This window comes from Eubalaena glacialis, chromosome 12, assembly GCF_028564815.1.
Source record: "Eubalaena glacialis isolate mEubGla1 chromosome 12, mEubGla1.1.hap2.+ XY, whole genome shotgun sequence".
Lineage (NCBI taxonomy): Eukaryota > Metazoa > Chordata > Mammalia > Artiodactyla > Balaenidae > Eubalaena > Eubalaena glacialis.
In genome coordinates this window covers 18,370,007-18,387,549 of record NC_083727.1, presented here as the reverse complement: position 1 = coordinate 18,387,549, position 17,543 = coordinate 18,370,007, and the positions used below count along the sequence as shown (strand labels likewise).

At 32.8% G+C, this 17,543-nt stretch overlaps 1 protein-coding gene across 4 annotated transcripts in view; it reads left to right on the top strand.

Moving 5' to 3' along the window:
* STXBP5 (syntaxin binding protein 5) overlaps positions 1 to 17,543 on the top strand; it is a 169,079-nt gene that overhangs the window by 139,220 nt on the left and 12,316 nt on the right. For all 4 annotated transcript variants that reach the window (XM_061206752.1, XM_061206751.1, XM_061206750.1 and 1 more), the window contains 3 exons: positions 4,089 to 4,328; positions 7,218 to 7,587; positions 7,892 to 8,057. In XM_061206752.1, coding sequence (XP_061062735.1) covers positions 4,089 to 4,328; positions 7,218 to 7,587; positions 7,892 to 8,057 — 776 coding nt within the window. The remainder of the gene's footprint in view (positions 1 to 4,088; positions 4,329 to 7,217; positions 7,588 to 7,891; positions 8,058 to 17,543) is intronic.

The following is a 17,543-nucleotide window of genomic DNA, read 5'->3' as shown; positions in this document are numbered from 1 at the left end:
TGATGAGAAAACACATGTAGAAGTACTTTTTAAATTAGTAAAAATAGGATGTCAATTACTTTTTAAAAGAATATTCACACTTATGAATTATTTAAGTAATTTAATCAAAGTGTGTGCTGTGTGCTTTTATAGATCATCTTTATTCAGTTTATCTTTTACTTGCGTGCCCGTGTATCTCAATGCCCTAAGCTAATTATAACTTTGATTAATATATATGTTGAAACAATACCCATGTTGCCTCAATAATTTCCCCTTAAGTCATTGTGCTACTGAACTATTTTTTGATAGAGATTCTTAGCTGGTAATTCTTTTACATTGGCCGGAGAGTCAACGGGGAAAAACAACTATTATCCATAGGCTCAAACTGCCAAATGTTGCTAAAGTAGCTGAGCTGTTGGACTTTCCTGCAGCTGTGGAAGCTTCTGTGAATAGAATTCACTTTTGTTTATAGGGGAATTATGCAACATTGTACTTTCACCATAGCTTCACCCTAGATTCCATGGCCCACAACTCAGGAATCATGGGCGATATTGTTAGACTGCTGATGTCACTTTTCAAGTGTCAAGAACAGGAGGCAAAATATCAAACTGTTATGTATCTTTATGTGAGTAAGTATTTTGTCCTAATTTTTACCCTGACCAAATTTACCTCTTGGCGTTATGTTTTGATTGGGGGATATAAAATTTTGTTGCATAAGGCTCTATGTGGCAGGAGAGTGTGATATACACAGGTGGAATGTTCTAGGCATACAGAGAATAACAGGAAAGCAATGATTTTATGACTTGGTTGTATCACTAGAGCTGGATGGAGGCATTAATGACAATTTTTTTCTGAGTTTAGATCGGCCAGAAAGACCACATGTTCCAGTTCTGTTTTTTTTTTAAATCTAAAGACTGAACTTTAATGCTCAATAATAACTAAAACACTCCACTCGTATGATATTGGTGATATGACTAATCCCATGTTTATGTGGAGTTGCCTAACAGATGTTTTAGACTTGAACATGGGCACAAATCCAAACTCTTCCATTAAGTAGCTTTCTCAGTCATTTAACCTGTCTGAGCCTCTACTTTATTATTTGTTAAATTGTGACGATAATACTTTTCAGGGTTATTATATAGATTCAATAAAATGATAAATGTAAAGTTTATGATGGTATGAAGCACATGGTAGGCCCTACTTAGTGGTAGCTACTTCATTTCTGCTCTTATTACTAAAATGAAAACGAAAATTTCTATTCCATTTGTTAAGCTTGCCTAATTTCTAAAATTTAAGCCACAAAGACCCACAACATCTAACTTAAGAGCAGTCAGTGGTAGTTACAATTCGTGAACTGCTGAAGATTCTAACTTGTTTCAAACAGTTCTACACAGGTAAAATAAGCAACCTAATTCTCTAAGTTCAGAGTTGATTCTGATTCAGTTCATTTTCCCATATTGATCTAGCCATAGGAGTTTCTCTGGTAATCTAATTTTTATAGAGAAGTCATATAATAAAAACACAGTTGTAGTTTATGAATTTTATATAGTTAAATTACTCTATTAAATTAAAATAATGTTTATTTGGCCTGTGAATTAACATTTGAAGTATAGATTGTTGTGAATCACCTATTGTAATTTTAATAGGTAACAGTAAAGGTTTTCATACAACTTAATTTATATTGAAATTTATAATATTAAATTTTCTTGTATCACTGATTTTCATTTTTATCACTAGGTCACAACTGATAATATAGGTGAATATGTCTGTTCATCTTGTGTGTATGTCTTATCAAAGTAACAAATATTTTTATCATTGGAAAATAAATTTTAAATTTCTGGTTTTTTACTAAAATAACTTTGGGAACATAAAGAGTTAACATTTGGAATCAATATCATATTACAAACTCATCCAGTAATGAGCTATTGCTTAGAGAAAGTTGTTTTATTTACATTAAGTAGTTCTTTTCTACTGTGTCATAATCTGTAACAGGAAGCACAATCTCAGGCAAAAGAAAAGCATTTTTAGAAACTATAGTTAGAAATAACCCATGCTGTTGTCATAACTAGTGGCTTTATTGTTTTCAGAGGCTAACTATAATCAAAATTATGTTGTATATAATTATTGTTTGGGAGAATTTTTTTTTAACCTATGAATCTAAATTTGATTACAAGAAGCTTTTGGGGGGTATAAGTAGGATTCAATTATACCTTTTTTATTCAGTAAAATACAACTTAGAAGACTTGAGCGTGTTTTTCATTTTTCACAACATTATGAAGTCATTTCTTTCACAATAACATTGGAAACATGTGATTTGAGGAATGACTTATTAGATGTGAACAGCAGAAGCTACTGGAAATTTTAATATATCCCAGTGGTGTAGCAGAAACACATTGCTTTAGATACTTCGAACTGTAGGTCTGTCTTCAGCAAGTATATGTTGAATACCTTCATATGCAAGGCACTATGCCAAATTCTGCAGGGCATCAAAAGGAGAGAGCCCTTGTTCTCAAGAAATTTACAGTCACATTAGAACAAGGCCTAAGACAAGTCAGAAATAACTACAGAACAAATGTACTATTCATGCCAGGGGGAAGGTAAAAAGCTATCAAGATTCAAAAGAGAAAAACTGTGTATGGTTTTAGGAATCAGGATAAACTTCATGAGGATGACAGTACTTGAGATGGAGAATAAACACCATCTAGATAGGTAGAGAAAAGGCAAGGGCACAAATCAGAAAGAAAATCACAAGCAAAAAAGTAAGTAAGCTGCAGGTATGTTTGGAGAACATTGAATGGCTCGGTTTATTTCCCACAGTGAACTGAAGCAGGGCAGCACTCTGGCAGATAGGGCCGGGAGGGTAGGTTTAAGATATTTCGTGGAGTCTTAAAAACCTGAGTAAGAGTATAAGAGGAACCGTTGCGGATTTTTAAGATAGAGGTGATAGAATTAAAACTGTACCTTGTAAAATTTAATTGAGTTGTGATAGAACAGTGACAGAGTGAAGGTGGGGAGATCTCTTGGGAATTGTAGTCTAGATGAATGGTGATAAAGGCCTGAACATAGGGTAATGGAAATTGATTAGTACTGGAAAGAAGGAAACAAACATTAGAATAGCGTAGGACTTGGCATCCCATCAGAGACATGTAAGTAAAGTGAAAGGGAAGAACCGAAGTTGGGACTCATCTCAAGTATTGTTTCCCTAGGAGAACAGGGGTGTCATTAATATAAATAGTGCCATTAGAATAATTTAGAGCCTTGGGGAAATGACGTATTTTGATTTTGCATAGTGATACATAATAGGAAAAAATTTTTATAAGCCTTTGGAAATGCATTCCAAGAGAAAAGAGGCCAGGGCTTGAAACAGGCTTGAGATTGGCCGCAGAGAAGGTAGCTGAAGACAAGAGAGGGTTTATTAGTATAATTTACAAGTATCCCTGTCATTACAGACAGAGCCGGGTAAAGGGAATATACCTGGCATCAAGTTAAGTATGAGCCAGATACCAGTTGTACAGTTTAATGAAAAATGCCTTAGATGAACGTTGGTTACAGTTAAAATCTCATTAAAAAAAAAAATAAAGCTAAATTTTTATGGATTAAGGCTTTCATATGGACAGATTTGAAGGAAAAAAGTCCATCATACAATAAATTTGAAGGTAGAATCAGAGTACTTATAAAAGCATTTTTTTTAATGTAGAAAATTGAAAATACCCACTTTCCTGGTTCTACCTAATCATGAATTATATTACCAAAGGAAGAAACAGCACCATGAGAAAGGGTAGTAAGGGCTAAGATTGGAAAAGCAGCCAGGATACCAACAGAGAACTGCACCAAAACCACAGAGATCATACATCCAAACACTCACTGGGATGACCCCAGCTCAGTTCTGAGAAGTGCGGATTTGTCCCTCTGTGTTTCAAATACAAGCAAAGGAAAAAATTGTTAGCATAAAAGTAAATTGTTTTTCTTTTCAATTAAAAGAAAATTAAAATTAAATATGCTGTAGATTTTATCTTTTTGCAGATTAACTATTTGGCAAAACTTACACCAAGCAAAAAACATGATATTTTATAACTTGAGCAATCTCACAACATTTTAAATCGTTTCAGACATAAAAGATAATTCCTTCAGCCGATCACGGAGTTCAAGTGTAACCAGCATTGATAAAGAATCCCGAGAAGCAATCTCTGCTCTTCATTTCTGTGAAACTTTTACTCGAAAGGCAGATTCAGCCCCCTCCCCATGTTTGTGGGTTGGTACTACATTGGGAACAGTGCTTGTCATTGCACTGAACCTTCCCCCAGGAGGAGAGCAAAGACTTCTTCAGCCAGTAATTGTGTCTCCAAGTGGTATGTATGCTCTGGTGCTATACTTCTATTGAAGATTTACTTTAGTATAATTTAATAGAAGCCTTTGCTTTTCATTTTTGAATCAATCTAAGTCTAAATGGGGATAGTTATAGTCTTGTTTTTAATTGAAGGAATACATGGAATAAGATTCCAGAATATCATTTACTTATATAGCCATTCAGGTTTTATATTTTTTTAATCCTAGGATCATGTCTAAAATGATTACTGCATAAGAAAATGAAAAAAAAAAAACCCAGTGTTGTTCTACTGCATTCTAGGATACCTCAGAATAGTATGTTCTATAAGCAAAAGGATGGTACATATTTAGGGAAAAAACAGAAAAGTATATTTTTAAACATTATACACTTGGCTATTTTTAATCTCTAAGTGTGAAGTCTTAAAATACATTAATTTTCTTCTTTGAAGAATTAGAAAAGGTGATTTAATAAAAAAATTTTAAGAAGAAAAAATTTACAGTCTTCCTATATTGAAAATGAGATTGAATTTTATCACATGTATGTGGAATCTGATAGGTCTTGAAATAATTGAGAATTCTGGTTTCCGTTACTAATCTATGCTGATCTAGATAGAAAAAAACAAAAACAAAAACATGGTTTTGCTCACTAGTGTATTTCTTGTTTATATAGTACATTTTAACAATACTTAGAATTTAGAATTAAAATGTAATTATCATTTCTAGTTCTACCATTTCTGAACTACCTTTACATTAAAGGAACAGTTTGATTTATTCATTCAGCTCAATAATTTACTACATACTACATACCTAGTTGTTAGAAAAAGTTACATAATGATGATTTTCTTGACCAATCTCATTTCTTATTAGTAAACAAGTATATGTATTGGGAAAAAAAACTAGAAAGATGAAAATCAAAATGTTGATAGTAATTATCACTGAATAGTAGGATTGTGGGTAATTTTTATTCTTTTTACTGATTTGTAGCTTCTAAATTTTCTACAACAGACAGTTTGTGATAAGAAAATGTTTCCAATAAATAAAAATGAGAGAGAGGGATTAAATATAAATAATGTACTATTAACTATATTAAAAAATATTTAAGATTTTTCCAACTTGCTATAAAGTCAAATTAGCTGTAAATCTACTTTGATATAAAATAATTTTCATGTGTAAGAAAGAACCTTTGGGTTTCTTTTCAATGTTGGAATCTTTGAGGTTTGTTTTTAATAGGATGTCTATTTTAAAATATAACAATGACATTTATATCATATTATCTGTATTGGAACTATGATGAGAAGAGAGGTGTTTTCCAAGCAGATGGGTTTCCATGCCTAAGAGCCTGAAATGGTCTATTTTGTCCCCAGCTGTTTTTTGTGTTTTTTTTTTTTTGCCTTCAAGAGGAGAACTCAACAATTACCACTACCCTGCTGGAAAACATAATATAATCCTGCCAACTATAGGACAAGCATATATTTAAATATTGGTACATTTTTAGAAAATCCACGTACTGGGATTACTATATCTCATATGTTCATATGGACTATAAACCATTCCCAAATTAGCAAACCATTTAAAATAATTAAATTGTCTACTTGCCAAACCTGGACAATAGACTAACGCCAGAAGTAGCAAATAAATTGCAGGATGCCCAGTTAAATTTGAACTTCAGATAACATATTTTTTAATATAAATATGTCCCATCTTTCTCTTTGGAAAAATAATGCAGAATTTGGGACACACTTTTACTAAAATAAGTATTGATTGTATATCTGAAATTCAAATTTAAGTGGGCATCCTTTATTTTATCTGGCCACTCTGCAATAGACAAAATATATAAATATGAAGAGGAAAGGAAAATTTTGTCTTCTAAGAAAAATTTTGACAGAACACTGGGGTCTCTTCCTCTTAGAAACAAAAGAATATAATATATGGATAATTTTTTGAAAACTATAAAATATAAGTATAAAGTAATAAAATATGAAAAAAATCCTCTAAAATAAGAACTGAAATGCTAAATCGGTTCTATACCCTCCCTTTTATTGCTTTCCAAATCCTTAATATTACCATTTAGCTTACTTAGAAATGAGCATAAATCATATTTGCCTATTCAAGGATATGGAGGAAAGGGAGTCCCATTAATTAAATCAAGAAATATAACTACTAATTTAAGACTGTAAGTTGACCAAAGCAATGTCTTGAGTGTATTTGACATTTACTGGTAAATAGTTTTTTTGAAGTAATGTTTAGAAATATGTGGAAACTTTTTTTCTCATTGACCCTTTAGATCAGTTCTGTCCATTAAAAATGCAGTGTGAGCCACATATAGTATTCTAAATTTCCTAGTAGCCATATTAAAAAAGTAAAAAAAAAAAAAGGTGAAATTAATTTTAGTAACATATTTCATTTAGCCCAGTCTATCCAAAATACTATCATTTTAGCATGTAATCAGTATTTTTATATTATTGTGGTATTTTCCTGTAATTTTTTTTTTGTACTAAGCCTTCAAATCCAGCATGTATTTCACTCTTACAACATGCCACAATTTGGACCAGCCACACTTCAAGTGGCTAGTGGCTGCCATATTGGACGGTGCAGCTCTAGATGCCATCTGCTTACTCTCATACTCAATGGTAGTACACTTGCCAGGTATGAGACCTAGTTCCAGACATCCTAGCGTTTATCTATTTGGTAGCAATTATAGTAGCACTTATTTATTTGGTAGCGCTTATTGATATCTTTTTCCAGATTCAAATATCATGCTTGAAGTTTGAATCCTATCAGTGAGCCAGTGTACAATTTCGGTTCAGTATACATTCTACATATTTTTGAGTGTCTAGTATGTGTCAGAGTTGGAATAAACATATTTACTGTGGGATTAAAATATTTTTTATTTACTAAAATTACAATTTTAGGTACTATATTGAGGTTAAAAGGGGCAGTCCTGAGAATGGCATTCCTGGATTCCACAGGCTGCTTAATGCCACCCGCATATGAATCCTGGAAAGAACACAATGTTCCTGAAGAGAAGGATGAAAAGGAGAAATTGAAAAAACGAAGACCTGTCTCTGTATCTCCCTCCTCTTCTCAGGAAATTAGTGAAAACCAGTATGCAGTGATATGTTCTGAAAAGCAAGCAAAAGTAATCTCACTGCCAACTCAGAACTGTGCTTATAAGCAAAACATTACAGAGACCTCATTTGTTCTTCGTGGAGATATTGTATCATTGAGTAACAGTATCTGCCTTGCCTGCTTCTGTGCCAATGGACACATTATGACTTTTAGGTAAGAGTTAGATTTTTTTTTTTTTTTTAAACACAAGTATAACATTTCCTCCCTCAACACATAATGTTGCAGAATTATATTCAGTTTGAAAGGAAGGCTTTTATTTGTTTACAGTCTTATACACTGAGAATTTATTTTCATTCAGTTCATAGTGAACATGTGAGGAAAACAAATCAGTTTTATCTCCCACTCAGTTACACTAAATCGTAAGGGTTATAAGTTCCCTGCTATTTTTACCTCCTATAGTATTTGTTCAAGACTAAAACCTACCTGTCTATTAACAAGTTTTTAATTTTTTCTCAAGTTTGCCAAGTTTAAGACCTCTATTGGATGTGTATTACTTGCCCCTTACCAATATGCGGATAGCCAGAACGTTCTGCTTCACCAACAATGGACAAGCATTATATCTTGTTTCACCTACAGAAATCCAGAGACTCACTTACAGTCAAGAGACCTGTGAAAATCTTCAGGTAAATAACAAAAATATTACTATAATTTCTTCAGAGGTGAAATATTTTCTAAGGTCCCTTATATTGTCCATCCCTTATACTCACAGGTGTGTACAAATGAGCCTACATGAGAAAGCTCAAAGCCTTTCTTGAGAGTTTGAGAGCACATGTTTTGAGACTGGTGATAAAGTGTCTTCATCAGACTCTTGTTATAAGAGGGACTCCATCTCCTTGATCCATATTTTTTCTCTCCAGTGATGTCAAAGAAATACAAAATACTACATACATTTTATACCCACTCTCCACATAGAATAAATATCTATTATACAGAAACAAAAGAATCCTTTTTAAAGACGTACGTTAATGTGAAAATAATTGTATCTCTTTTAGAGCAAATGTGTCATTCCTTCTCATACTCTGTAGTCATGAGGATGTATACACATTATAAGAAAAAATAAGATTTGATAGTTTTCCTCTGAATATTTTTGTTGATCTATTTGTGAGAGATTATAAATTCTTTAAATACAAAACTATATCTTTTTTAAATATTGAGTGCTTTATTTGCTTGCATATATATTAGAAATAATCGGTTTAGCTTCAACTTTTAAAATAAAAGTGCTCTTAAAATATTGGAGCTAAAATATTAATCAATATTTGATATTTAGAGGAAACAGTTATTTAAGGGAACTTCATAGTGAAAGTTTTTGCAATTAATTAGCCCTGTTTTCCTGGTTTATAAATTTGAATTTGTGGCTTATTTTTAGAACATGAGCTTTAGAGTCAAGAAGACTGAATTTAAGCCCTAGCCGTGCTAGTTACACAATTATGTGACCTTAGACAAGTTTCTGTGTCTGAGCTTCATTATCTTTAACATGAGGATAGAAATAATATCTAATGTCATAGGGTCTGATGTAAATTAAAAGAGACAATACATGTAAAGTGCTTATTATTAGCACAGTGCTTAGTACTGAATATATGTTCAGTGTCAGATGTTTGTGTTATTTCAGTAAGGTAGACTATACTAGAAACATACTCTTAAATGATACCATTATAAATCTTGAGAGTGAAACAAAATTACATATCTGATATTATTAAATTCCCATTTACATTTGGGTAGACGTGTTTTTTAAAAGATTCCTAAGTTTCTGAATTAAAATTATGCTTTTTATAGGAAAGGTAAAATTTTCCTGTAGTGTTTTCTTTCATTAGTAAAATGTTACTATATTAAGAAATAATATGGACAATTGAATATATTCTTAATTCATTTCAATCTGAAATGTGGTCTTAATTCAACTACTCAAAATTCTAAACTTCATCACTTTTCTGGAATCAATTTATTCTATCCTTGGATCAGTGTTTTATTATTTTAGTAAAAATCAATAGCAGCTACAGCAACTTTACCTATTTATGTTTAAATGAACTGGTCACTTAATAGTACACTCAATTTATCTTGATAACTGTCTGCTATATGCCTTCATGATATGGTAAGTGAGAAATGAACTCTGTTCAAGGAGCTTGTGATAGAATGTTTTCTTTGGGCAATATTGGCATTTTATTTACCTCTGTATTTTCAGTGCCTAAAAATAATGCCTTGGTAAAAACCTGTTGACTAATGAATACCATGAACTCTGTGGTTTCCAGAGTACCCTGTTACATTGTGCATTTATTTAACTTTAACCAAAAAAAAATTAGGAAGATGTTTATAAACATTAACGGAATTTTTAGCCAAGATGGAATAATAGGAACCAGATTAACCCTCCTGCCTGAAACAACAAAGCATACACAAACATGGAATAATAGCTTTCAAGATCCTAGACATCAGGCAGTGAAATGAAAGTAATCCCTGAGAGACAGGAAACAAAAGAGGTGCCCCAGCATTCATGCCTTGATAGAGTTTCCAGAACATTGCAGAGAGAGCTGTGCAGAGAGAGAACATTAGAGATCTACAAAGGGTGCAGGAGTACTCAGTAGAGTTCTGTTCAGCATATACGTATGGATAAACTCTCTGGCCAGAGAAAGAACCATCTGAAAGGAATAGAGGATTAGAGGGAAAGATGCCTTTTCCCAACATCCAGATGGGAAAAACTTATAATTCATTTATGAGTGTTTTAGTTTCCTAAGGCTGCTATAACAAATCGTCACAAACTTGGTGTCCAAAAACAACATAAATTTATTCTCTTACACTTCTGAAAATTAGAAGTCTGAAATAAGTTTCACTAAGCCAAAATCAAGGTATTGGCCAGATCATGCTCCTTCCAGAGGCTCTAGAGGAGAATCTGTTCTTTGCCTTTTCCATCCTTTTGTAGCTGCCAGCATCCCTTGGCTAGGGGCCACATTAGTCCACTGTCTGCCTCCGAGGTCACATTGCCACCTCCTCTTGTGTGTGTCCAATCTCCCTCTGCCTCTCTTTTAAAAAGACACTTGTAATTGGATTTAGGACTCATCCAGATGATTCAAGATAATTTGCTCATGGCAAAATACTTCATTACATCTACACAGACCCTTTTTTCCTTACAAGGTAACATTTATAGTTTCCAGGGATTAGGACCTGATACCTTTAGATGACCATTTTTCAGCAGACTTCAATGGGAAATTGGGTAAAGTACTCAGGAAGGTCTTGGCTCATTAGTGAGGAATATTTAGCCTTAAACTGAGCACTGCTCCAGAGTTGCCTAACAAATCATGAAAGCAAGACCCAAAAGGGTCAAAATGTTTCCTAGTATCCCAGAATGAAGCTCAAGATGACTCACAGTAAATTAAAAATATTCAACACCCAACAAAATAAAAATCATAATGTCTGGCATCCCGTCAGATGACCAAGCATGCAAAAAGACAGGACAGCATGACCCATAATGAGAAGACTAATCAGTCAATAGAAACCAAGCCATAACTGACACAGTCACTAAAATTAGCACAGAAAGACATTAAAGCAATTATAACTGTATTTCATGTGTTTAAAAAGTTAAGTAGGAATATAGAAGATATAGAGGCCAAAGTTGAACTTCTAGAGATGAAAATCTACAGTGTTAGAGTTGAAAAATATACTGGATGGGGCTTCCCTGGTGGCGCAGTGGTTGAGAATCTGCCTGCCAATGCAGGGGACATGGGTTCGAGCCCTGGTCTGGGAAGATCCCACATGCCGCGGAGCAACTAGGCCCGTGAGCCACAGCTACTGAGCCTGTGCATCTGGAGCCTGTGCTGCGCAACAAGAGAGGCCGCGACAGTGAGAGGGCCGCACACCGCGATGAAGAGCGGCCCCCGCTCTCCGCAACTAGAGAAAGCCCTCGCACAGAAACGAAGACCCAACACAGCCAAAAATAAATAAATAAATAAATAAATAAATTTGTTTTTTAAAAAAAATGTGTATATATACTGGATGGAATTAACAACAGATTAGACATTACAGAAGAAAAGATTAGGTAACTTGAAAGCACAGCAATAGGAAAAAACAATTGAGCATTTATACTTGGAAAATTTATAGCACTGAAACACCTATATTATAAAACACTATTTTAGAAAAGAAGTTCTCATCAAACCAGTGACTTCAGCTTCTACCTTAAGAAGCAGAAAAAGAAGAGCAAATTAAACCCAAAGTAAACAGAAGAAATAAAAGAATAAATATCCAAGTGGAAATCAGTGAAATAGAAAACAGGGAAACAATAGAAAAACATCAATGAAACCAAAAGCTTGAGCTCTAAAACCGGTAAAATTGGTCTCAAGCCAGACTGATTATGAAGAGAGAAGTGACTTACCAATATCAAGAATGAGAGAAGTGTCTACTATAGATTCTACAAATGTTAAAATGGATAATAAGGAAATATTATGAACAACTTTAGGCCAATAAATTCAAAACCCTGGATGAAATGGGCAAATTCCTTGTGAGACACATATTACCAAAGCTCACTCAAGAAAAAATAAATAACCTGAAGAGTACTATAGGGAAATTGAAGTTAGAAACCTTGGACAAAGAAAATTCCAGGCCCAGGTGGCTTCACTGGTGAATTCTATCAACATTTCAGGATGAAATAGTACCAGTTCTATACAAAACTCTTCCAAAAATTAAAGTGGGGAAATGCTTCCCAACTTGTTAATGGTAGGTTCATAGAATATGGTACCAAAACCAGACAAAGATTTTAAAGTAAAGAAAATTGCTTATAGACCAATATACTTCACAAATATAGATGTTAAAATTCTAAAGGAAATTTTAGCAAATTGAATCCAATGGTATATCAGAAGGACAATTCTGGTCATGATAATTCATCATGACCAAGTAGGATTTATCCCGGGAACATGGAGTTGACTTCACATTTGTAAATCGGTCAATGGAATTCACCATATTAGTAGACTAAAAAAATAGGAAGCAGTTGACAAAATCCAACATCCATTCCTGATTTAAAAATAGTCAAACAAGGAATAAGTGGGAACTTAAAGGGCATCTAGGAAAAATCTACACCTAACGTAATACTCACTGTTGAGATACTGAATTCTTTTTTCCTTAAAATTGGAAGCTAGAAAGGGATGTTTACTCTCAACACTTCTATTCAGTGTTGTATTTAAGGTTCTAGCCAGTGCATTCAGGCAAGAAAAAGAAAGAAAAGTCATCTCGATCGGAAGGGAAAAAATAAACCTGTTATTCACAGGTGACATGATCATCTATATAGGAAATCTAATGAAATCCACTTCTAAAAACTACTAGAATTTGACAAGTATGCAGGGTATGAGGTCAATATGGGGAAAAATTTATTTCTTTACTAGCAGTGGACATTTGGAAATTAAAATTTTTAAAACACCACTTATAATAGGAACGAAAAATATGAAATACTTCGGGATAAATCTGACAAAAAATAGGAACGACTTCTACATTGAAATTCACAAAATATTGAAAGAAACTATTAATAACCTGAATAAATTGAAATATGTTCTTGGGTCACAAAACTCAATATTAGGATATTGATTCTCCCAAAACTGACCTATAGATTCAAGGCAATCCAAAACAAAATCCAAGTGGGATTTTTTTTTTTTTTTTTTTGTAGGAATTGACAAGTTTACTCGAAAATTCATGGAAATGTATGGGAGTAGGCAGAATAGCAGAAAAACTCAGAAAAGAATAAAGTTGAAGGGCTAACACTACCTGATCTTAAGAACTATTATAAAGCTACAGTGATCAAAAGAGCATGATATTGGCATCAAATTAGATAAATAAATCAATGGAACAGAGTAGAGAGTCTAGAAATGAACCCACACATACCTGGACAACTGATTATTTTTGTTTCTTGAAGTATAGTTGATGTATAATATTATATAAGTTATAAGTGTACAATATAGTGATTCACAATTTTTAAAGGTTATATTCCACTTATAGTTATTATAAAATATTAGCTATATTCTGTGTATTGTACAGTATATCCTTTTAGCTTATTTTATACGTTATAGTTTGTACCTCTTAATCCCCTATCCCTATGTTGCCCCTGTCCCCTTCCATCTCCCCAGTGGTAGCCACTGGTTTGTTCTCTATATCTGTGAGTCTGCTTTTTTGTTATATTCACTAGTATGTTGTATTTTTTAGATTCCACTTATAAATGATATCATACAGTATTTGTCTTTGCCTGACTTATTTCACTTAGCATAATGCCCTCCAGGTCCATCCATGTTGCTGCAAATGGCAAAATTCCATTCTTTTTTATGGCTGAGTAGTATTCCTGTGTGTGTGTGTGTGTGTGTGTGTGTGTTACATCTTCTTTATCCATTCATCTGTTGATGGACACTGAGGTTGCTTCCATATCTTGGCATTTGTAAATAATGCTGCTGTGAACATTGGGATGCATGTATCTTTTCAAATTAGTGTTTTTTGTTTTTCTCAGATATGTAACCAGGAGTGGAATTACTGGGTCATATGATAGGTCTATTTTTAGTTTTTTGAGAAACCTCCATACTGTTTTCCACCATGGCTGTACCAATTTACATTCCCACCAACATTCCCAGTGTACAGGGGCTCCTTTTTCTCCACATGGACAACTGATTTTGACAAAGACACAAAGACAATGCAATGGAGAAAGAATTGCCTTTTCAACAAATTATGCCAGAAAATTGGATGTTAAAATGCAAAAAAAAAAAAAAAAAAAGAGCTTTGATCCATGCCTCACACTATATACAAAAATTGATGGATCAAAATGGATCATAGACCTACATGTAAATCCTAAAACTGTAACATTTCTAGAGGGAACCTAAGAGAAGATCTTTGTTAACTTGAGTTGGGCAAAGATTTCTTAGCTATGACACCATAAAAGAACAAATTGATAATTTCAACATCAACAAAATTTAAAACTTCTGCTCTTCAAAAGACACTTAAGAAATAAAAAGATAACCCACAGACTGGAAGAAAATCTTGGCAATGTGTCTGATAAAGGATCTGTATCCAGAATATGTAAAGGACTCTTAAAGCTCAGTAGAAAGAAGACAGACAACTCAGTAAAAACATGGGCAAAATATTTGGACAAATGCTTCACCATGAAGAGATGCTTAACATCATTAGTCATTAGAGAACTGCAAAGTAAAACCACAATGAGATATTGTTAAACACTTACTAGAAAGGCTAAAATTAAAAAGAATACCATGCTAAGTTTTGACAAGGATGTAGAGAATTTAGAACTCTAATACACTTCTGACAGGAATGAAAAAACAAAAACAGTACGACCACTTTGGAAAACAGCTTAGCAGTTTTGTAAAAAGTCAAACATCTATGAACCAAAGACATAGTCATTCTACTTCTAGTTTTTTAACTCAAGACAGAAGTAAATTTATATTCATAGCTGTTTTATTTGTACTAGCCAGAAACTGGAAGTTACCCAAGTGTCCATCAACAGATGAATGCATGATCAAATTATAGTATATCCATACAGTAGAATACAACTCAGCAATAAAAAGGAATGAAATGTTGGTAACATTCAATATCATGGATGAATCTCAAAACAGTTATGCTGAGTGAAATAAGCCAAGCAAAGAAGTGTATATATTGTATGATTCTATTTACATAAAACTAAAGAAAATACAAATTAATCTATGGTGAGAGAAAGCAGATTGGCAGTCCCTTAGAGATAGGAGGTCGAGAAGTGGGGTGAGAGAAGGTTTTACAGAGAGGCACAAGGAAATGCAAGTGATATTCACTTTCTTGATGGTGGTCATGATTTTACGGGCATATGTGTATGTCAAAACTTGCCAATTTTTACACTTTAAGTATATGCAGTTTATTATGTCAATTACCTCAATTAAAACTATTTTTAAAAATTAATGGATTTCAGGACTTTTTATTAGCATTAAAGTGCAGTTAGTCAAAAGTATATGTTTATGGATCGAAATACTTAAATTTCTTTCTACAGCATTATTCTAACCATATCTTGAGTGAAAACACAAGGAAAATTTACAAGTTGTCTTTCAAATTGATGACTTGATTTATCTGTGAAACTTAAATAAAACTTACCATAATCATAAAGAGGTCGAACATACCGATTAATTCAGTTTAAACAATTAAGTTAATAACTGTTCTAAGCACCTCAAGATTGTAACTTATAAACAAAACTCCAGGTATTCACTGTAAAAAATTGATGACAGTTGAACTGTTTAGGTTCTCTTGAATGTATTATGCAGAAATACTGAAATTTATTACTGTGCTTATCTTGGAAGATATTTATGTAGTCTCAGTATTCTTATAACAGAGTTTTCTTAATCAAAGTTATTAAAATCAGTGATTATTTGATGTAATAAAAAGAGTTTAGTTATTATAAATAATACTGCTGTGAATATTGGTGTTTTCATTTTCTTCAGATATATACTGAAGAAAGTAGAATTTTGGATCATAAGGTAGTTCTATTTTTAGTTTTTTGAAGAACTTCCATACTGTTTTCCATAGTGGCTGCACCAATTCACATTCCCACCAAGAGTGTACTGTGGTTTCCTCTCCTCCACATCCTTTTTGACTTTTTTTAGACTTTTTGGTGATAACCATTCTGACAGCAACCAAGATATGGAAGCAACCTAAGTGTCCCATCAGCAGGTGAATGGATAAAGAAGATGTGATAGATAGATAGATAGATAGATGCATACATACATACATACACACATACATAAACACACACACATACAATGGAGTACTACTTAACCATAAAAAAGAATGAAATTTTGCCAGTTGCAACAACACATATGGACCTGGAGGGTATTGTGCTAAGTGAAATAAGTCAGACAGAGAAAAACATACTGTACATTATCACTTATGTGTAGAATCTAAAAAATAAAACAAACAAATGAATATAACAAAACAGAAACAGACTCACAGATAGAGAAAACAAACTAGTGGTTACCGGTGGGGAGAGGGAAGAAGGGAGGGACAATATAGGGGTAAGGGATTAAGAGGTACAAACAACTATGTATAAAATAAATAAGCTCTAAGGATATATTGTGCAATACATAGAATATAGCCAATATTTTGTAATAACTTTAAATGGAGTATAATCTATACAAATATTTAATCACTCTGTTGTATATCTGAAACTAATATTATAAATCAACTATACTTCAATTTAAGAAAAAAGAGTAGTGATAAACAAAGCACTTACATTGAGTCATTCATGAAATTAGTCCTATATTTTACCACTTAAGCTTATAAACACAAATGACAAATGAAATCCAATTGTCTAACATCAAACAAGTATATTTGTTTCTGTATATTCATATTTTAGAGTAGTTTAAAAGTTCCAGACATTGTTTCAAACATACAGTTTCCTATTACTAGATGTAGAGAAATATCACAGATAGTACAAATCTATTTCGATTTCACCAACATTTATTAGTCATTAAAGTTAAGTGTTCTAAAGAGTAAATTTATCATAATTAAAATCCTTATTTAAATACAAGTGAAAAAATACCTATAGATACTATTTTATATTGTCAAAATATATACGTTTTTAACATCGATACTTCTCCCCAAATCCTAATACTAACTGCAGACAGTGCAGACTCTTTAAGAAATACCTAATTTTAAACTTCCTTCAAAGATATCTATTCACAATGTTAATCTAATGACAAATGGCTTGCGTGTTTTCTAATTTGTTTCATCTCTATGTGAAAGGAGATTTTTCTATTTAGTGTATACATCATTGAGTGTCTAATCTTGGCATTGTATGTTATCTTCAGTTTATTAAAGATAATCTTCATTATCTTTAATCCTGGTAACATTCCCGAGAGGTAAGTATTTTTATCACTTCTTTATAAAGTTGAGGAAACCAGTTCCCTGTGAGACTGATTTGCCTAAGATTCCTCTGCAATTAAAAGTCAGAGGTGAGAATCAAACCCAGGTCCATGTGGTTCCAAAGTTTATACTCATTCCAGTACACTGTAGTGATTTTTGATTTATAACTGTAATCTTTGGATTTTTAAATTTCTTAACTTTTACATTTGTAAGATTGCAAGCTCATTAAACACCAAATAAATTAAGAGCTGTAAATGATAATTCTA